Genomic DNA, 22,924 nt, shown 5'->3' with positions numbered 1-22,924 from the left:
GTAAACTTCAAGAGGAATTGAATTAACCCTCAGAATTCAAGGTCCTCCTTAAAGGGAACCTGTCACTATTAATATGCAGTCCGATCTACAGGCAGCATGTTATAGAGCAGGAGGAGCTGAGCACATTGATATTGTTGAATGGATTAGGCAGTGGCTGAGGGACAGACAACAGATGGTTGTAGTCAATGGAGTATATTCAGACCATGGTCTTGTTACCAGTGGGGTACCTCAGGGATCTGTTCTGGGACCCATATTGTTTAATGTCTTTATCAGCAAATTGCAGAAGGCCTCGATGGTAAGGTCTTTTTGCTGATGACACAAAGATTTGTAACAGGGTTGATGTTCCTGGAGGGATACACCAAATGGAAAAGGATTTAGGAAAACTAGAGGAATGGTCAAAAATCTGGCAACTAAAATTTTATGTTGATAAGTGCAAGATAATGCACCTTGGGCGTAAAAACCCAAGAGCAGAATATAAAATCAGTGATACAGTCCTAACCTCAGTATCTGAGGAAAGGGATTTAGGGGTCATTATTTTAGAAGACTTAAAAGGTAGGCAGACAATGTCATAGAGCAGCAGGAAATGCTAGCAGAATGCTTGGGTGTATAGGGAGAGGCATTACCAGTAGAAAGAGGGAGGTGCTCATGCCGCTCTACAGAGCACTAGTGAGACCTCATTTGGAGTATTGTGCTCAGTACTGGAGACCATATCTCCAGAAGGATATTGATACTTTGGAGAGAGTTCAGAGAAGAGCTACTAAACTGGTACATGGATTGCAGGATAAAACTTACCAGGAAAGGTTAAAGGGCCTTAACATGTATAGCTTGGAAGAAAGACGAGACAGAGGGGATCCGATAGAAACTTTTAAATACATAAAGGGAATCAACAAGGTAAAAGAGGAGAGAATATTTAAAAGAAGAAAAACTGCTACAAGAGGACATAGTTTTAAATTAGAGGGGCAAAGGTTGAAAAGTAATATCAGGAAGTATTACTTTACTGAGAGAGTAGTGGATGCATGGAATAGCCTTCCTGCAGAAGTGGTCGCTGCAAATACAGTGAAAGAGTTTAAGCATGCATGGGATAGGCATAAGGCCATCCTTCATATAAGATAGGGCCAGGGGCTATTCATAGTATTCAGTATATTGGGCAGACACATTCTATGTTTCTATGATATATAGTTTTGTGGGAACAGATTCAGAAAAACGTGTAATTTATACATTATATTCTCTGTTCTTTTTATGCTTAGGACTCATGTGAGTGGTCCTACTCAGTGACTGACATCCTTCCCTGTAAAACAGAGATTTTTATGTATAAATTACAGATTTTACTGAATCTTTTCCCACAAAATTATATATCAATCTGGTCAGCTCCTCTTGCTCTATAATATGCTGCCTGCTGACTGCACTGGCTTCTCATGGTGACAGATTCCCTATCAGGAGGACCTTGAATTCCCGGGGTTATTTCAAGTTCTCCTGAAATGTATACAACGTTGACTGGGTGTTACCATTCCACATACTCTAAAACTGTCCAGTCAGTACTGAGATCCTCAATCTGTTGTCAATTGGAATGGTAACTATAGTAAAGTACTCCAGAATTGTCATTTTCAAATAGAAATGTATCAGAAAAGCTGGTTTTCGTAAAAGGGGCTTTAAAACATGAAGAAATTGATCAGTGGCTATGGGCAACTGCGCCACTTTTCCATTTGCACTTGATCAATTCTCTTCATTGTGTTAGCCTTCCAGTAGTAGGAGCCATAAGGCCATGGATTTTTAATTCTTTCTACTGTTAAATAATTATATCATTTTGATGAGCAGGTAACGGCTGGTTCCTGGAAAAGGTGGAGATTGTTACAGAATTTACAAATGAAAAAGCGCTCTTCTCCTGCAACAGGTACAGAGTATTTCTTGTTTTCTTTTGATGAATATGGTGAAGTATAGAATGACCATGAAACAGAGATGATTAAAGTACCCAAAATTAGTTTGGGGTCCATTTCTGGCGAATCGACTGTAAGATTTGATTTGGTCTAAATAAATTTGACCCAAATAAAAAGTGTCACAATAACCTTGAAAAGTTGTGTATGAAACTCTGGGGACTCTTAGGACTGTATCCAAACCCTTTGCCAAGACAGCATTAGTAATGTCAAGGTGAGAGCAACATAAATGGCTATGGGTAAACGGATGGTAACTGGTGGTAACAAACACTCTGTCTAATACCACACTGCACAGTTGGGGAATTCATGCAGAATTGATTTGCTCATCACTAACATTAAAGCAATCCTTCTATCTATCATATAGTGTAGAAGTACACGCAATCCCATCCCTGGGAAAGGAAGTTACAGGCTACATAATTACATTTGAAAGTAATATCTATACAGTTTCTACCATAAGCAATGTTCTCAGTATGCCAAAGGGTTTATTTGGAAAATTCTAAATATGCTCCTGGGCAACATACAGAATGGTAATATCCACCCAAGGCCACTTTCAGATGGCAGTAATGTAAGTACACTTTAGCACCCACAGTACAAACACAAAAACCAGTCTCCCCACAGTACCAGGTCATTATGGACTTCTATGGTGTGATAAGTTTGCTTCTGTAGAATCACTGGTATTGTGTCCGTTATACAGAAGCTAAAATGCATTACAGACATGTAAAAGTGGTCTAATTTGGATGTGTTTGTTAGTGTGATAACACTAATGCAGTAGATAACTTACAGCATGGTGACAACTCCAAGAGATACGTGGTGTCATGTCAAACTCAACTTGTCTACATCAATATATTAATCAACAAAGAGAACTGGTACCACGAAATACCCAAATATCAAATGGGTATTTCGTGGTACCAGTTCTCTTTGTTGATTTATATTTAGGAGGTACACCCGTGTATGCACTGATGGTGTTGATCCAGTTGAATGGTACATCAATATATTGTCTACTCAACGGAGGTATAGCTATAGGGGTGGTAAGGTAGTAGTTGCAGCATGGCCCCAGAGGCTGAGGCGGCCCAGAAGACCCTCTACCACGTAAGAAGAAAGATGTAAATGTCAAATTTGAACATGGCCTTAAACGCTGTATACACCTTTTTGAGCATTTTATTATGATTGCATTTTACTCATTTTGGGCTAAAAATCTTTTTTTTTAATTGGTCTTTATGAAAAATGCTCAGCCATTTCTGAGTTACAGGGGTTAAAAATAAGTCTATTTGCAAGCTGTCATTTTATGTTTTCTTTGGAATCCTGTCATCTCATGGTTCATGTCTAGCTCTTATCTCTGATCTCTGGACCTCATGGACACTTATTTAAGCCACATTCTTGTCAGTTTGATAAGAATTGAGCTATATTGAGCATTTAGGAGATCAGGAGATCAGAGATAAGAGCTACACATGAATCGTCAGATGACGGGATTCCAAAGAAAACAGAAAGTGACAGCTTGAAAATAGACAGATTTTTAACCCCTGTCTCTCAGATACTGAACATTTTTAATAAAGACTAATTGAAAAAAAGATTTAGCCCAAATTAGCAGAATGCAATCATACAAACATTGCCCCGAAGATGTCCATAGCCTTTAAATTGTAAACTGCTGCATGTACATATTTGACTTTACTGTATGTAGGTTCACTTTCAAAGCTGTATGCAGAAAAGAGTTATATAAGAAATGGTTGATTAGTGTTACATGGTTCAGTCTATTCAGAAATGGGATATTATTATTGTACTCACGGTTATATTGTGCTCTCTCATCTGACCATCTTTATCTTCATTATTTAAGGTGGCTGGCTGAAGATGAAGATGATGGACGCACAGTCATACAGCTTTACTGTTAACTAGGAATTATCAAAAGACTGTTCTATTTATTTCTACCAGAATTCATCTGATAATTCTCTGATGATTTTCTTGTAATCACCTTCTCTTCATTCATTTGGACTGAAGACTATGGATCAGAAGTAATATTTAGTACCTACCTAGGCAATTTTCATCAGTGCTTTTGTCATTCTACTATACTTAGTTCTCAAATGTGCTCAAGTCTCCTAGTTAGTGTTGGATTAGCTGATTGCCTCCATAATCTAATGATTGCATGTACTGCACCTACAGAACATGTATGAGAAATCTGACACTACGATAACAAAAGACAGCAGGATGACCAAGGTGCAGCATCCTTTGATGTCAAGGACAGGATAACCCAGGCTATGCTAAAGCGTCGGGACCCCATCAAGACCGATTCACATCCCTTATGGTTTTCAGAGATCTCTGAGATACAAGCTTGTGAATAGCTACTATAGATGACATACATTATATGAGTATATACAATGTAAAGTGATGTGATGTTTGGTTAAGATAGCATCTACGCAAACACAATGCATTACTCAGAATATTTTATTTTGTATGGTCCACACTGGTCCATGTACTCATTTAAACTTTCATCAGAAGTCCACAAAGTAAGACATTTTCTTTTTATTTGTCCTATTGGAGGTAATCATGAATATTGATTATGCCACTCATTAACCTAGTAATGGTAATATCATATAATAACGTAATATATGGCTCGCTGATACACACTAACCTCCCCTACAATCTCCATGTTCATCTGAGCTTCCATTTGATGAGCACTAACACTCTTTTATTCTAGTTCCTATGAGCCATATAAAAGTTACTGTCTTCTTGTGGTGTGACCTAGTAGTGGAAGGCATTTCAACTGTCTACGATCTAGTAACAGCACTAAGATATGGTGAACACTGTTCCTCATGTCTTATCATAAAACAACCAATTGTTAATTGGGTTAAAAAAAAAAAACACAACAAATTATGGGGTGTTTTTTTGTTATTTTTTCATGTCACAGTTTTCCCATTTTTCAGTAAGCCTGACACATCTGTACTTTTCAGTATCTATCTCATCATCACAGGCAGGATTACGGTGAAAGGTAACACCTCTGTATAGATTACACAGGAGCACACGATTCACAATAGATGATGATCACGGCTTACCTCCTCCCCCTCCCTGCACAATGGCCTGTGAACAAGTCAAAAAGCATGTCTTAGAAAGTTGTCTCACAGACATCAATGAGTCAATCTCCACACTCCAGGTTCCTATGGTCCTTGTGGCTGCTGTACCATAATTATGTACAGAAAATAATTTTTAATTTTTTTTACGGGACGTGAATTCACGTGATGTCCTCCTCCTGGATGGGCCCCTTCTGAGTTCGGGCCCAAAAGCAGCCGCTTCCCCTGCTTCCCCTATAGCCACGCCCCTGGACATACTAATTAATTACTAATCTCAGACAGTGGTATAACTAAAGTGGCTGCAGGGGTGGCAATATCACTGGGTCTTAACACTTTGAGTCCACAGCCAGTCCATGCACATAAAAAGTGGGGCTATCAAAAGGTAATATAATGTTGTAACGCTATAGGGATCAAATGAACTATACAAATGACCGTATTTTATAATGTACAGATCACCATGAAGTAGGGCGGTATGTGAAGTTATACAAGCTTCACCTCTGTCAATCATACTTTTAGATGGAGTCAAGGCAGTAAAGTAGCTTCATTTCAATTTCCTTTCAAATCCCTTCATCAAATTCAATTACATTTGATTTCTTCATATTATGTAAGATTTGGAATGAGGATTACATAAGACGAGTCCTGCGTGTCTCCAGTGCACGTCAGCTTAGAATCCATCCTCTGTTTAGAAGCTTTCATTAACAGGGAGAATTTATGATTAATGTGCCAAGAACTATGTATCCTGTTAGACTGCAGAGCATGAATGTGTTGACGTACACGTATCGCCTTGTTCCTGACATTTGGTTTGGACAAAACTATACACTAGAATAAAGGTTTTATTGTGATGTCGATTGCTATGTATGACTGTAATAAACTCTGCTTGTTGTGATATAAATAACTTCCAAACGTCATCTAATAGGAATCCTAAACATGAAACCATATATATGACAAATTGTCCATGAAGAATATGCCATGGCTTTTCTGCAGAGCTTAAAGGGGTTTTCCAGGATTATGGCCCTTTTTAACCTGCCCCCGAAGCATGTGGTACCTAATAAAAAAAATCATACTTACCCACTCCCCACCACTCCATTCTGGCACCCTGGCTCATTTCGGCAATCTTTTGGTCCCCTGTATGTTTGCTTCTGGCTAAGTCAATGACAGGGTCACAAGCACCACTGCATCCAATGACTGACCTCAGCAATGACGTGTCCTCAAGCAGCAGTGGGAAGCAGGTGAGTATGATTTTTTTCCATTAGGGGGCTAGTTAAAAGGGCCAAAACATTTTTAAAAAACTCTAAAATGAATCAGAATTACAATGTTGAAGGGAACCTGTCACATTGAAAATGCAATACAATCTGCTGGGAGCATGGTGTACAGCAGGAGGGTCTGAGCAGATTGATATGTAGTTTTGTTGGAAAAGATTCAGTATAATTTGTTGTTCATGGATCTGCGTTTACCCAATCAGCGGCAGGGGCCCGGCAGTCACTGACAGCTGAGCCCCTGCTGTATACTCGTGCGCTTTAACGCTCTGTATGTCACGCTCAATGCTGACCGCGACATGTACAGGGTTTGTGGAGGGAAGGGGCTCCCTCCCTGTCCCCATTGGTTTCCTGTGCTGCAGTGATGGGGACCTGATGGTTGGGAAGTCTTCCACAGGCATTGTGGCTTGCCTCCTACAGAATCCTGTGAAACCCAGCCCCCTGGGTCTCACAGGCAAGCAGACTGTCAGTGTATTACACTGGTAATACACTGACAGCTAGTGCATTAAAATACACATGTATTGTAATGCATTGTACAGGGGATCAGACCCCCCAAAGTTGGAGTCCCACAGTGAAGAAAAAAAAAAAAATGTAAAAAAAAAATTGTTTTACATAAAAAAATAATAACGCTGTAAAAAAAAAAAAAAATTGTGCCAGAACAGTCATTTTTTGTCACTTCACCTTATAAAATGCGTAATATCAAGTGATCAAAAAGTCAAATGTAGCCCAAAATGCTAAGAATTAAAATGTCACCTCATTCTGCCAAAAATGAGCCCCCACATAAGACAATCACCTAAAATATTAAAACCAATGGTGTCCGTAAACCAATCCATCAAAATCTGTGCTGCAAAAGCCATATGGCATTTTCTTCCCTTCTGAGTCCTGCCATGTGCCCCCACAGCAGTTGACCACCACATATGGGGTGTTGCCGTATTCAGAAGAAAATGGGTAACAAATTTTTTATTTTTTTTTCTCCTGCCACCCCTTGTAAAAAATGAAAAATTTGGGGCTAAAGCAACATTTTATTGGAATAAATTAAACTTTGTATTTTCACAGCCAAGTGTTTCTAAATTCCATAAAATGCCTATGGGGTCAACGTGCTTAGTACACCCTTTAATAATTTCTTTGAGGGGTGTAGTTTCCAAAATGGCATCACTTTTTGAGGGTTTCTACTGTAGGGGTACGTCAGGGTCTCTTCTAATACGAAATAGTGCTCAAAAATCATTCTAGCAAAATCTGCTTTCAAAAACTATATGGCGCTCCTTTCCTTCTGACCACTGCTATGTGCCCCTACAGCAGTTTACTACCACATATCTTGACAATTTGAAAAATTCTAAACCTTCTAATGTCCTAAAAATTTTTTTATACCATTTATAAAGTGATGCCAACATAAAGTAGACATATAGAATGTTGATTGATTATTATGAGGTATTACTATGTGTCTAAAAAGTAGAGAAATTAAAATGTAGAAAGTTGTATATTTTTCAACATCTTTGGTAAATTTTTGATTTTTTTTATAAATAAATAGATTTCCACAGTTTTGATTGCAATGTCAGGATTAAATCAAAGAACATTTTAAAAGAGAAATAACTGGGATTTTTGTGCACCTTTAAAAGTTTTTTCTATTTTCTGATACCCCCTCCTCAGGAGAACTTGACGGACACAGCCATGCAGATTAAGTACTATTCCAAAAAATTGTCATCTAATAAAATTAAAAAAATGTAAATTTTGCAAATAAAATAAAGAAAAAAAAGTCAGTTCAGCACTTGGTCCAGGACAACATTACGCCAACTACTTTGATCTGTACACATCCACTATTCCCTCCAAAAAAAAACCCTCTAGATTTCATTCGATATTTTTGTGCTAAAATAGTGTTTGCTGAGCGCCAGCATCAGACTCCCTTTTTCTGCTAATCACAAAAACCTTTACTAGAACGGTTCATTCATATCCCCAATGCCGTGTCTTGCATTTCAGGAAATACAATCATGTTCATTGAAATATCTATGCATGCCACTAATACCATATAATTATTGACATAAAGTAATTGCTTTTGTGCGCTGAAATGTCAGTCAATATCCTATACAAGACTAAATAGTTATGTGACTGGGATTACCGCTGCGCTCATTACTATGATTTAGTTATTTAAGGCCATTGTTACAGGAAGATTGAGTTAAAGAATAAAAGGTGAACTATACAAAACCACTGATGTAAAGTTAATATCCAAGGAGTACTGTGTACAGCAAAAGTGACTTAACTTCTGGGTCCCAGAAGACTGCAGTTATTTACTGGCCTTTCTATCTTGGGTGGAAGAACTTATTACCATCATGGGTGGCCCTTGTTGAACAGAATGTGGCTATAAATCATTTCAGAATTATAAAAAATAAATAAATCACTGAGGGCAACTTCTTAAAACTTAACTTTTATTAAATATCCAATAAAACAGGTCCCAACAGGCCCAATATACTCGCAGTACAACAACCAAAGAGCAATCAATTGAGGACGGCTAGAGGCAAAACTGGGTAGCATCAATGAGAGATCAAAACTCTCCCTAGGCTAACCCTAATCAAAATTTGCTTAGCCCAGAGATACACCTTGATGGTAGGAGTACTCTGTCCACGTACCTTGGCTAGCCTGTCCCTACGCAGCCCTATCACTTATCTGATACACATCTGATACATCTGATACACAAATTAATCGAGAATCCTAATTTGGTAAAAGATACACAATCCCATACACAGACCCGACGCGTTTCCCCTTGTAATGCACAAGGTTCATCAGGGGACAATAAAATACCAAGAATAAACAAAAATGCCTGATATAAATCAGCATACACAAGATAAGTAAGAAAGCTGGAGCGCCCCAGACCTGCAGTGGTCTGTGATGAGATCAATAGACAATAATCAGATCATAATACAGACGCACAATGAAATGCTGAAAGATACAACTTATCTGATAAAGATGGACATCATTCTCTCACAGACCCGCATGCAGTGGCGTAGCATGTGTTGCCAGCACCCGGGGCAAGCCCAAAAATGTGCCCCCCCCCCTACCCTGGGCACGCCCCTTTTAACAGATACTGTAGTAGATCACTAGCAGTCCTATGTAACAACACAGATAACACAGTGATAACTCTCTGAGTACAGATAATGTAGTAGATGGGTGTGAGGCCCCAGAATTCAGAACACACACAGTGTGACCTGAAGTCTGGGGCCGGATGCGGCAGGGTGGGCCAAATTCTCAATCTCCTCCCCCAACCCTACCGTGAAACAGATATGTGCATGGACATTATTATTACAGTAGAATACCGCACCATACCTGTTACATCCAGTGATGTCTCCTGTGATGTAGACTTTCCTCAACGTCTTCATTCAGAGATAAGACCGCCATGATACCTTCTTTCAGCCGCTTCTCGTCTCTGCAGAGTTTCACAGAAAAAAATGTAGGTTCCTCACCTTAAAGTATTGGATTGTGGTGATTAATATCTCCTTGGTGGCCCTATTTCAACTTTTCACTGTGTATTCAATTACCCCTTAATTCCACATTTTTGTTCCCTGTACTGCCTACTTTTACCTGTGCTTAAAATAGAGTTGCTAGGCATGGTCCGTCCTTCATAGAAGGACGGAGGATGCTGCATGCAAGGTCAGATTACTGACAGCCAGGGACTGTAAGTAAATGATTAAAGCCAGGTCCTCCCCAGCAGCTGATAACAGTGCCTGGGCTGTGTGCACTTCTCCCTGTCCCTGCGCTTGGCAGACGCTCCCTCACTCAGCAGAGCTGGAGAATGCAGAGTTGGAGCAGCGCAGACCAGGGAAGGGTGATCTGCCGTCTGCTCAGTGTATAAATGAAAGCAACATGTGGTAAGAGGACCCCTTTGTGCTGCAGGAGATTAACCCTTTAGGGGGAGGGCTCTGGTTACTGACACTTTTGGGGGGCTATTGTTACTGGCTAGTGAGGGCAGGCGGGATTAGCCTCAGGGTGAGGGCAGTGGCGGCCATCTTAACTGAATAGTGAGATTGCAGTTTTATGCAGACTGGTTGCTAATGGCTGAATCTTATTAAATATGGGGTAAGTCAGTCTAATAGTAACTGATTCTGGAATATCATGTTATTAGTAACTGCATATATGAAAATTGAAATTAAGGTCTAAGTGTGTAAGTTATCCTTTAAGATCATCCTCTCCTTCCTGGTGTCTCAACAACTCATCCTCCTGCCCCCCACTACTGTGGTAGAGCCATACAGATAGTCCCCCATTCCCCATAATATTATTCCCCCTGTTTATTATAATGGCCCCCTCTTTATTATTAATGTGATGGCCCCTCTTTAATAACAAAGAGGGGGCCATTACATTAATAATAAAGAGGGGGCCATTATATTATTAATAAAGAGGGGGACATTATATTAATAATAAAGAGGGGGACATTATATTAATAATAATGTATTGGCCCCCTCTTTATTATTAATGTAATGGCCCCCTCTTTGTTATTAATATAATGGCCGCCTGTCCACTCTTATTACTATGCCATTCAGTACTCCTACTCTTTCTGCTCCAGTCCTCCCCCACCCCCATAGTGCCCCCAGTGCCTCTGCAATTAGGTGTTAGGGTACATAAAAAAATAAAATAAAAATACTTACCTGTCTCCATCACAGCTTGTGGCATTCCGGCGCAGGCGGTCACGAACACCTCACTGTGTATTACCGCGCCGCATCATCTTGCGAGATCCGACGCAGGAGGTCACAGTGAGGTAATCGTGACCGAGTCCTGCGTCGCTCTACAGCCTTATAGGCTTCAGGCCTAGTGGCCTGAAGCCTATGAGGCATAACGGAGGGGACGGGAGCCATAGGCCCTCATTGAAATTTCAGCTGCCTGGCGCCCCCTGCAATTTGGCGCCCAGGGCAACGCCCCCCACGCTATGCTCCTGCCCGCATGCATGGCTGGAGGGCTTCAGGGGGCCTAAGAAACAGCTAAGATACAGGGAGTATCAGATGACAGGCTAGCCAAGGTACGTGGACAGAGTACTCCTACCATAAAGGTGTATCTCTGGGCTGATCAGATTTTGATTAGGGTTAGCCTAGGGAGAGTATTGATCTCTCATTGATGCTACCCGATTTTGCCTCTAGCCGTCCCCAATTGATTGCTCTTTGGCTGTTGTACTGCGAGTATATTGGTCCTGTTGGGACCTGTTTTATTGGATATTTAATAAAAGTGAACTTTTAAGAAGTTGCCCTCAGTGATTTTGTTGTTGGTATTGTAACTGTCTTTCTAGATATTATTTTCAGTGACTGTGCATTTCAGAATTATACTCAAAGTTGCAATGTGAAATCCCTGGAAAAAGTCTGTCCTGGCCTCATCTGTGGTGCTATGGAGAAGAACCTGAAGATGAAGGAACCTGTACACATACCTCCAAGATTTGATGTACCGCTACAAGGAAAACCCCTTGTGGTGAGGGATCTAAGACATGGGATCGCTTCCAGATGTGTATCCACAAGCGTCTAATTGATCTTCAGAGTCCCTCAGAGATCATTAGGCAAATGAATATTGTCTGGTGTTGAAGTCACCATAGCTGATGAATAAATGCCATGTTATTTCAAAAACTGTTTTGATTTTTTTTTTTTTTTTAATGATAAAAAGAAAATTGTCATATAAACGTGAAGCACATATATGACAGGTTAGTTATCATGAGTGATATGATATTTTAATAAATATATGGAAGACCGACATCACATTCATGAATTGAGGAGAGCCTGTCTATGTGGTATTATCTATACATCTGCCCCCCTTTTTTTGTTGCAATTTTTGAAATATGTCATACAAGTTTAACATTTGACAGTCAGGCACATATCACAGTGTATGAGACATGTGGAGATATGATCTCAATAAAAAGTAAATACAGACATATTGAAAAAATGAAAACATTGAACATAATAAAATAAAAGAACAATATAAGCACAATCAGGATGTGTTTCATTCCAGCGCCCTTATCCCCACCTCACCTCTACAAAGAGCCTGATTCAGTCCCCCAGGGTCTCCTTTATCCCTTCAGGAGATAACACTGAGTGTCCATACCCCCCGGTTCCCTGCCCAAGTACTCCATCTTCCACTGACCTAAGGTATTCCTCAGATTCTTAATTTGCCTAATGATCCTTGAATATCAGTCTGGCAGTACCATTCCGTATACAGTTGCAAGAAAAAGCATGTGAACCCTTTGGAATGATATGGATTTCTGCACAAATTGGTCATAAAATGTGATCTGATCTTCATCTAAGTCACAACACTAGACAATCACAGTCTGCTTAAACTAATGGTCAAGAATTACTCCTGATTGTTGTGCACATCTGATCTGCAACTTTTGGTTGAAGTTATTGCTGCCAAAGGAGGTTCAACCAGTTATTAAATCCAAGGGTTCACATACTTTTTCCACCTGCACTGTGAATGCTTACATTGTGTGTTCAATAAAAAACATGGTAACATTTAATTCTTTGTGTGTTATTAGTTTAAGCAGACTGTGATTGTCTATTGTTATGACTTAGGCCTCATGCACACGACCGTTTTTTTTTACGGTCCGCAAAAACGGGGTCCGTTGGTCCGTGATCCGTGACCGTTTTTTCGTCCGTGGGTCTTCCTTGATTTTTGGAGGATCCACGGACATGAAAAAACAGTCGTTTTGGTGTCTGCCTGGCCGTGCGGAGCCAAACGGATCCGTCCTGAATTACAATGCAAGTCAATGGGGACGGATCCGTTTGACGTTGACACAATATGGTGCAATTTCAAACGGATCCGTCCCCATTGACTTTCAATGTAAAATCAGGAGTTAATATACCATAGGATCGGAGTTTTCTCCAATCCGATGGTATATTTTAACTTGAAGCGTCCCCATTACCATGGGAACGCCTCTATGTTAGACTATACTGTCAGATATGAGGTTACATCGTGAAACTCATATCCGACAGTATATTCTAACACAGAGGCGTTCCCATAGTGATGGGGACGCTTCTAGTTAGAATATACTACAAACTGTGTACATGACTGCCCCCTGCTGCCTGGCAGCACCCGATCTCTTACAGGGGGCTGTGATCCGCACAATTAACCCTTCAGGTGCCGCACCTGAAGGGGTTAATTGTGCGTATCATAGCCCCCTGTAAGAGATCAGGGGCTGCCAGGCAGCAGGGGGCAGACCCCCCTCCCTCCCCAGTTTGAATATCATTGGTGGCCAGTGTGCGGCCACCCCTCCGTCGGCCCCCCTCCCCCCCTCTATTGTAATTTCATTGGTGGCCAGTGTGCGGCATCCCCTCTCCCCCCCCCCCCCCTGCCCGATCATTGGTGGCAGCGGAGATTCCGATCGGAGTCCCAGTTTAATCGCTCTGGGGCTCCGATCGGTAACCATGGCAACCAGGACGCTACTGCAGGCCTGGTTGCCATGGTTACTTAGCAATATTACAATATTAGAAGCATTACACTTACCTGCTGGGCGGCTGCTGCGATGTCTGTCTCCGGCCGGGAGCTCCTCCTACTGGTAAGTGACAGATCAATGCACCGCACAGGCCGCACACTGGCCACCAATGATATTAATACAATAGAGGGGGGCGGGGGGGGGGCCGCACACTGGCCACCAATGATATTCAAACTGGGGAGGGAGGGGGGCAGCCCCTGATCTCTTATAGGGGGCTATGATATGCACAATCATGTACACAGTTCTCAGTATATTCTAACTAGAAGCGTCCCCATCACTATGGGAACGCCTCTGTGATAGAATATACTGTCGGATTTGAGTTTTCACGAAGTGAAAACTCATCTCTGAAAAAGCTTTTATGCAGACAGATCTTCGTATCCGTCTGTATAAAAAGTAACCTACGGCCACGGATCACGGACGCGGATGCCAATCTTGTGTGCATCCGTGTTCTTTCACGGACCCATTGACTTGAATGGGTCCGTGAACCGTTGTCCGTCAAAAAAATAGGACAGGTCTTATTTTTTTGACGGACAGGAAACACGGATCACGGATGCGGCTGCAAAACGGTGCATTTTCCGATTTTTCCACGGACCCATTGAAAGTCAATGGGTCAGCAGAAAAAAACGGAAAACGGCACGACGGCCACAGATGCACACAACGGTCGTGTGCATGAGGCCTTAGATGAAGATCAGATCACATTTTATGACCCATTTGTGCAGAAATCCATATCATTCCAAAGGGTTCACATACTTTTTCTTGCAACTGTATCTAAGGCAGTCATCAGATCCCGTATTTTCGCCTCTGTGTTGTGTGATTCAATAAAGGTTTTCCACTTAAGAAGGAAATATTTTGTTTTTCTTAATGTGTTTCCGCCTCTGTACGGTCTATTGTAAGTACAGTAGCTTTCTCATTTGGGCAATGACCTCATGTCTGTCTGGCGGAGTGGTATAGAAGCTCCCTTTTATGAATTCCACTGCATCTGGTTTGTTTAGTTTCAGGACCTGGGATAGCAGCAGTAACAGAAAAAGAGAAGTGAGAAACAAAGTTAAAGAAAGAGGAAGTAGCAGATGTGTGAGGGCCCTGCTTCATAACCAACAATAGCTCTTTTTCTTCCTTCTTCTTCTTAATAATAATAATAATAATAATAATATTATTATTATTAAAGGAGTGGTCTGCTTTTGTAATATTGATGACCTAGCCTCAGGGTAGGTTATTAATATCAGAGTGGCAGGGGGCCAACTGCCAGCAACCCTGCCGAACAACTGTTTGAAGAGAGCGTAGCGCTCGTATGAGTGCTGTGTTCTCTTCACTGTTTACCTGCTCCCCGATGACATTGCAGTGGTGAGCAGGTGTAATTACAGCTCCACAGTGCCCATTCACTTCAATGGGATGGCTCCTTAATATTCAAGTAAATAGGAAGGAACCATCCAATGGAGTGAATGGGTACAGTATATATAATGTGCCCCCCCCCCCAGTATATATAATGCTCCCCCCTACATAGTGCCCCCAGTAGTGCAAGCATATATAGAAAGAAATATAAAAATGCCTGACTCCTGCTCCTCACATGAGTTGCTATGTTGCAGCATAAGGCAGTTGTGATGACATCATTGTGACCTCCTTCATCAGGTGTCAGGTGGTGCTATGAAGTGATCACAAACAGCCAGGATGTAGGCTTTGTTACCATGTCATCGTGCAGCCTGAGTCCCGGCGCAGAAGGTCACGATAATGTCATTGCAACCGCCTGTGTTGTTCTTCTGTTTTCTGGCCTTATAGTCTACTGCCTACTAGGTGTAACAGTAGGGATAAGAGAGCCTCAGGCCCCACTGTAGAGTAGAGTATAGAATTGGTGTATAGAGTATAGTATATTCTATTGAATTGGGGATGCCCCCCTGTCAAGTTTAGCCCTGACAGGTAAAAGGTTCTCAGATACAACCAGGGCATCTGTCAGTAGATTTGTACGTTTTCACAGTCTGGTCCTGTCAATCAAAGTGCAGACGACACTGCAGATGCAGAGAGAGCAGAGCCTCTAGGTGTAACGGCAACGCCCCCGTTGCTCCTGGAGGCTCAGTTACATATATTAAAACATCGTTTTTCTCAGCAATGAGGGTACATATGAACATGGGACCAACACAGATGGCTTCAGCTGCCAAGAGCACAAGCAACAGGTCAGCCAGTTTCATAGGTACAAATCGGCTTTTCTATAAGACTTCAAAATCCACAGTAATAGTACTGTTACTACCAATAAGTTTTCAATAGTACTACTGTTTTACTTAGGGTAACCAGGGACAGATGTAGGATTTTTACCTAGAATGGGTGGAAAAATAGCCTAATTTGTTCACATTGTGCCCCCTCGTCCCTACCTTATACTGTATATGTATACAATATGATCAACAGTAACATAGTAACATAGTACATAAGGCCGAAAAAAGACATTTGTCCATCCAGTTCGGCCTGTTATCCTGCAAGTTGATCCAGAGGAAGGCAAAAAAAAAAACTGTGAGGTAGAAGCCAATTTTCCCCACTTTAGGGGAACAGAAGAAGGAAAATAAAAGGGGAACATAGAAACACCTAACCATATAGTCAGGGACAAGTGTACCAGTATAACCAATAATACCACCATACACACACTCCATGGAGTATTATTACTCTACAAACTATAAAAGAGAATACAGCACTGATCAGACACAGAACAGTTAGAGGACGTCACCTCTCCTGACGTGTCTGTTTTACTAAATACTAGTACAGTATTCCCCCTAATGCACAGGTATCTTAATGCACAGTAGGGACATCAGTATATGTGTAATATATGTACAGGGTGGGCCATTTATATGGATACACCTTAATAAAATGGGAATGGTTGGTGATATTAACTTCCTGTTTGTGGCACATTAGTATATGTGAGGGGGGGGGACTTTTCAAGATGGGTGGTCACCATTTTGAAGTCGGCCATTTTGAATCCAACTTTTGTTTTTTCAATAGGAAGAGGGTCATGTGACACATCAAACTTATTGGGAATTTCACACGAAAAACAATGGTGTGCTTGGTTTTAACGTAACTTTATTCTTTCATGAGTTATTTACAAGTTTCTGACCACTTATAAAATGTGTTCAATGTGCTGCCCATTGTGTTGGATTGTCAATGCAACCCTCTTCTCCCACTCTTCACACACTGATAGCAACACCGCAGGAGAAATGCTAGCACAGGCTTCCAGTATCCGTAGTTTCAGGTGCTGCACATCTCGTATCTTCACAGCATAGACAATTGCCTTCAGATGACCCCAAAGATAAAAGTCTAAGGGGGTCAGATCGGGAGACCTTGGGGGCCATTCAACTGGCCCACGACGACCAATCCACTTTCCAGGAAACTGTTCATCTAGGAATGCTCGGACCTGACACCCATAATGTGATGGTGCACCATCTTGCTGGAAAAACTCAGGGAACGTGCCAGCTTCAGTGCATAAAGAGGGAAACACATCATCATGTAGCAATTTTGCATATCCAGTGCCCTTGAGGTTTCCATTGATGAAGAATGGCCCCACTATCTTTGTACCCCATATACCACACCATACCATCAATTTTTTTGTTCCAACAGTCTTGGAGGGATCTATCCAATGTGGGTTAGTGTCAGACCAATAGCGGTGGTTTTGTTTGTTAACTTCACCATTCACATAAAAGTTTGCCTCATCACTGAACAAAATCTTCTGCGTAAACTGAGGGTCCTGTTCCAATTTTTGTTTTGCCCATTCTGCAAATTCAGTGCGCCGATCTGGGTCATCCTCGTTGAGATGCTGCAGTAGCTGGAGTTTGTAAGGGTGCTATTTGTGAGTAGCTAATATCCGCCGAAGGAATGTTCGACTAATGCCACTGTGTTGTCTTCACTATTGCATAGTCTGTTCATTTGTGTGCCTTCAGCACCATCTAGTGACTTTTATCTGTAAGTGCATCTTTTGCCTTGTTAAGTTATGCATATTCATTAGGTCACCTGACTTCCTGCTCACAGTGCTTTCTGGGAAAGGAGACAGGCTCCTGCTTCCTTTTCTCTTCACCTCATGGAAGGAGCAGCTACTCATTGTGTGTCTCTTGCTAAAGCATCGTCGGTAAGGGATTATTTCATGTTTTTGTATTAGTTTTGTGTACACTGTACCGTATACTCAGTTCTTGTATGTTCATTTTCCTATAGTTTACCTTATCTACTGCCGGTTAATAAAAACCACAGACTACAGAAACAAGTCTCATCTTATTAACTAGTAGAATGGTGATATCTGCCTGTTGAACTGCATACAGACCCCGGGGGTACATGTTGTGAGAACAGGACAGTAAACGACGACTTCTAGCGAGAGAGACGCACCTGACTACACAGAAGTCTGTTACGGTCCACGCAATATCTGCAAACGGACACCACAGCGACTTCTATACAGTCCAGTGCTGCAAGAGGATAGCCGCTTCAAGCAATGTAGACACATTTGATTGCATACTGTGACCGCTCTCTAAGCGCAGCGACCGGCATTCCACAGCTCAGTAGTCTACACGCAGTTAAGTGTCTTCACCAACACCATGTCGCGTAGCACAGTATCAAGCTACAAGACAAGATCAAGGAAGGATGGTTCCACTAAGTCGTCTTCCGTTAGCAATGCGGCTGCCATTGCCCGCGCAAAGGCAGAAGCCGCGAAGGTCAAAGCATCCTTTGCTGAACAAGAAATGAAGATGAAAGAAGAAAAGGCACAGCTGGAAATGACGATGAAAGAAGAAAAGGCACAGCTACAGGCTTCAATAGACATGCAAAAGGTCCTCTTAGATGCAAAGCTAGAGGCTGAGAAAGCAAAGCAACAGGCTTCAATAGACATGCAAAAGGTCCTCTTAGATGCAAAGCTAGAGAAACTCGCCGTAGAGAAAGAAACGGCAGCCGCCATAGCTGAAGCAGAGTTCTTGGAAGCAATGGAATACCCGAAAACCGGAAGTCACCGCAGTGTGCTTAGCCCAGAACTCGGCCAGCAAGATCCTGTACAACGCACTTCAGAGTACGTCCGTCAACACTCTAGACCAAACAGCAATGCTGATCCATTCCCAGGAACCGAAGACGTCACCTATGCCACAGAAGAATCATACCGTCCAAAAGAAAGAGTCACGCTCGGAACCCAGTCTTACAAACAAGAGAGCCCAGAGCCACGTGACAAAACTCCAGCTAACTTCCCTGCACACCAAGGAAGCCAGCTTCCAGTCCAGCCTGCAGAGCCACCTTATCCCACAAGACGGTATGATATGGGCTGGCCTAAGTCAGAGACTCCATACAGGTATGATCGCCCACCACACTCTCACTGTGACTTTCCACCTCCAACCAACCTTGGTAGTAACCATAGCACAATAGACTTTGCCAGGTTCTTTACTAAACGTGAGCTAGTTACAAAGGGACTGGCGAAGTTCAGTGATCGCCCTGAAAACTATAGAGCATGGCGGGCCTCCTTTTATAACATTACAAAAGACTTGGGTCTGTCACACAGTGAGGAGATAGACTTCCTTTTAGATCGGCTTGGAAAAGACTCTGTAGAACATGCCAAGAGAATCAGGGATATTAATATAAACTACCCAGAGATTGGCCTAAAAATGATCTGGGATAGACTTGATGAATGTTATGGTTCTGCAGAGGTCATAGAGGACGCGTTGTTTAAAAGAATTGACAAATTCCCTAAAATATCTAGCAAAGGGTTCCAGAAACTTAGGGATTTAAGTGACCTACTCATGGAATTACAGGTTGCCAAAGCTGAAGGGGATTTACCGGGGCTTGCTTTCCTCGACACTGCCAGAGGTGTCAAGCCTATTGTATTAAAGCTTCCCCACAACCTGCAGGAGAAATGGGTCTCCCACGGGTCAAGGTACAAACATATCCACAATGTGCCATTCCCTCCCTTCAGTGTGTTTGTTGACTTTGTAAGGCTAGAGGCCAATATTCGTAATGACCCTAGCTTTGATCTATCACAGTCTTGTGCCACTCCCTATGACCACAGACCACACAAAGGATCAGTGGCAGTGCACAAAACTAACATTTCACCTGCAGATTCTTACAGGCATTACAGCTCCGCCAGCCACGAAACAGTCAAAGATCCTGGTAAGCAGTGCCCTCTACACAAGAAGCCACACCCTCTTCTGAAGTGCAGAGCCTTTAGAGAAATGTCCATAGGAGATCGCAAAGCCTTCCTCAAGGAGAACCGCATCTGCTACAAGTGCTGCTCATCAACATCACATATTGCCAAAGACTGTCAGGTTAGTGTAAAATGCACTGAATGCAACAACTCAGATCACAACACGGCCTTACATCCTGGGCCTTTCCCATGGACCTCATCACAGAGTAACAGTGCCAGAGAGCATGGCGGGGAGGAAAGTAACTCTGAAGCTAACCCACCAGCAGTTACTTCACAATGCACTGAAGTCTGTAAAGGACTCATAGGCGGCAGGTCCTGCTCAAAAATCTGCCTAACAAAAGTATACCCAAAGGGCTGCAGAGACAAAGCCATCAATGTGTACGCTATCCTAGATGACCAAAGTAATGCGTCCCTAGCCAAATCTACTTTCTTTGACATTTTCAACATCAAAGGGCCTAACACTCCTTATTCTCTAAAGACTTGAGCGGGTACTGTAGAAACAGCGGGGAGGAGAACTAGTGGCTACCTAATTGAATCCATAGATGGTAAAACGTGTCTTTCCTTACCAACTATTACTGAATGTAACCAAATCCCTGATAATAGACACGAGATCCCTACACCAGAGGTAGCCATACATCACCCCCATTTACAGCGTATAGCCCATCTCTTACCAAAACTCGATCCTAACGCTCAGATAATCCTACTCCTAGGGAGAGATATCTTACAAGTTCATAAAACTAGAGAACAGATTAATGGCCCACATCATGCTCCTTATGCCCAAAGGCATGACCTAGGATGGGTCATAGTAGGAGATGTCTGCTTAGGAAGCATACACAAACCAACCTCCATTAATAGCATGCTCACAAGCACATTAGATAATGGACGTCCCTCTATTTTCCAACCATGTAAAAACAACTTCCTCATAAAGGAACTGCCACATAGTACTCAACTACCTTGTTCTTTCATAGACTCTGTAGACCACGACATAGCTTGTGACAGTGACGAAGACCACTTAGGTTGCTCAGTGTTCCAAAGGACCAAGGAGGACAATCAGGTAGCAATGTCCCACGAAGACAGATTGTTTTTAGAAACCATGCAAAAGGAAATCACTAAGGATGAAACAAATAGTTGGGTCGCACCCCTTCCCTTCAGACCTCAAAGACAACGTTTGCCTAACAACAGAGAGCAAGTCTACAGACGTTTTGTTTCTCTAAGACGTAGCTTCCACAAGAAGCCAGAAATGAAAGATCACTTCTTTACTTTCATGAGGAAAATATTTGAGAATGGTCATGCTGAGGTAGCTCCCACCCTTAAAAACTCAGAAGAATGTTGGTATTTACCCATATTCGGGGTTTACCACCCAAAGAAACCAGGTCAAATTAGAGTAGTGTTTGACTCTAGTGCTAAATATGAAGGCGTCTCCCTAAACGACGTCCTGCTCTCAGGTCCAGATCTTAACAACAAGCTCCTAGGAGTACTGCTTCGTTTTCGTAAAGACTCTGTTGCCTTCATGGCGGACATTCAGCAGATGTTTCATTGCTTTCTCGTTAAAGAGGAACACAGAAACTTCTTAAGATTTCTTTGGTTTATTGATAATGACCCCACAAAAGATATCGAGGAGTACCTCATGCGGGTACATATCTTTGGTAACAGCCCCTCTCCTGCAGTTGCAACTTATGGTCTCAGACACTCTGCTCAGGAAGGCGAACTAGAATATGGGTCAGACGTCAGACAATTCGTAGAAAGAGACTTTTATGTAGATGACTGTCTAAAATCACTACCAACTGTTGATTGCGCAGTAAGTCTCCTTAAGAGAGCTCAAGAAATGCTCGCATGCTCAAACCTGAGACTCCACAAAATAGCCTCCAATAGTAAGCAGCTGATAGAAGCATTTCCCTCTCAAGACCACTCAAACGACCTACAGAGCTTAGACTTAGGGACTGACTCCCTTCCTACACAACGTAGCCTTGGTCTCCTCTGGGATCTAAAATCAGACACGTTTACCTTCCAAGTCAGCCAGGAAGAGAAGCCCTTTACCCGTAGAGGTGTCATGTCTGCCATAAACAGTCTTTATGATCCCTTGGGATTCACGGCCCCTGTTACAATCCAGGGCAAATCACTACTTAGAGACTTAACTCAGGAGACATTGGATTGGGATCACCCACTTTCCCCTGAAAAAAGAAACATATGGATAGAGTGGAGAAACTCCCTAAAGACTTTATCTAACCTGCATGTTCCACGTTCTTACGCTCCTGTGCCATCCACAGAAGTAAAAACACAAAGACTTTAAGTATTCTCTGACGCGTCCGTCAAAGCAATTGCCGCTGTAGCTTATCTTAAAACTATAGACAACAAAGGTCAGTGCCACACAGGGTTTGTCATGGGCAAAGCAAAACTCGCACCACTTCTCGAACATACAATCCCCAGGTTAGAACTCTGTGCCGCTGTACTAGCTGTTGAACTAGCTGAATTAATTACATCAGAGATAAACCTAGAGATTCGAGACACCGAGTTTTATACAGACAGTAAAGTGGTCCTGGGCTACATTTACAACCAAACTAGGCGTTTCTATGTCTACGTTAACAACCGAGTGTTAAGAATCAGGAGGTCCACTTTCCCAAAGCAATGGCACTTTGTACCTACTGACCATAACCCAGCAGACTTAGCAACCAGGTCAGTTGCTGCCAGTCACCTTAAGGACACAGTTTGGTTCAGGGGTCCTGCTTTTCTATACAACTCAGAAAATTCTTCTGCCTGTGACTCATATGAGTTGTTAGATGCAGATTCTGACAAAGAAATCCGCCCTCAGGTATCTGTGCTACTTACTGTAAATTCGTACAATCAGCTCAGTAGCCACCGTTTCATCAGATTTTCCACCTGGAAGTCACTCGTGCGAGCTATCACCTGTTTAGCACACGTAGCCCGTTCCTTCAAGCATGCCCCATTTGTTATGGAATGTAACTGCAAAGGTTGGCACCATTGTAAGAATGGATACTCAGTAAGTGAGCTAGAACAATCAAAAAATCTAATTATTTGTTCCATGCAACAAGAGACATTCGCCAAGGAACTCTACTGCATCAACAACAAAAAACCTG

The 22,924-nt window shown here is 42.1% G+C and overlaps 1 protein-coding gene across 1 annotated transcript in view; it reads left to right on the top strand.

Moving 5' to 3' along the window:
• RP1 (RP1 axonemal microtubule associated) overlaps positions 1-4,072 on the top strand; it is a 595,469-nt gene extending 591,397 nt beyond the window's left edge. The window contains exons 58-59 of the mRNA XM_040433131.1: positions 1,816-1,891; positions 3,763-4,072. Of these exons, the coding sequence (XP_040289065.1) occupies positions 1,816-1,891; positions 3,763-3,817 (131 nt within the window). The 3' untranslated portion in view covers positions 3,818-4,072. The remainder of the gene's footprint in view (positions 1-1,815; positions 1,892-3,762) is intronic.
• The last annotated feature ends 18,852 nt before the right edge of the window (positions 4,073-22,924 follow it).

Source organism: Bufo bufo, chromosome 5 (assembly GCF_905171765.1).
Source record: "Bufo bufo chromosome 5, aBufBuf1.1, whole genome shotgun sequence".
Taxonomy (NCBI): domain Eukaryota; kingdom Metazoa; phylum Chordata; class Amphibia; order Anura; family Bufonidae; genus Bufo; species Bufo bufo.
The sequence above is the reverse complement of the archived record's forward strand: the minus strand, read 5'-3'. Positions and strand labels throughout refer to the sequence as shown.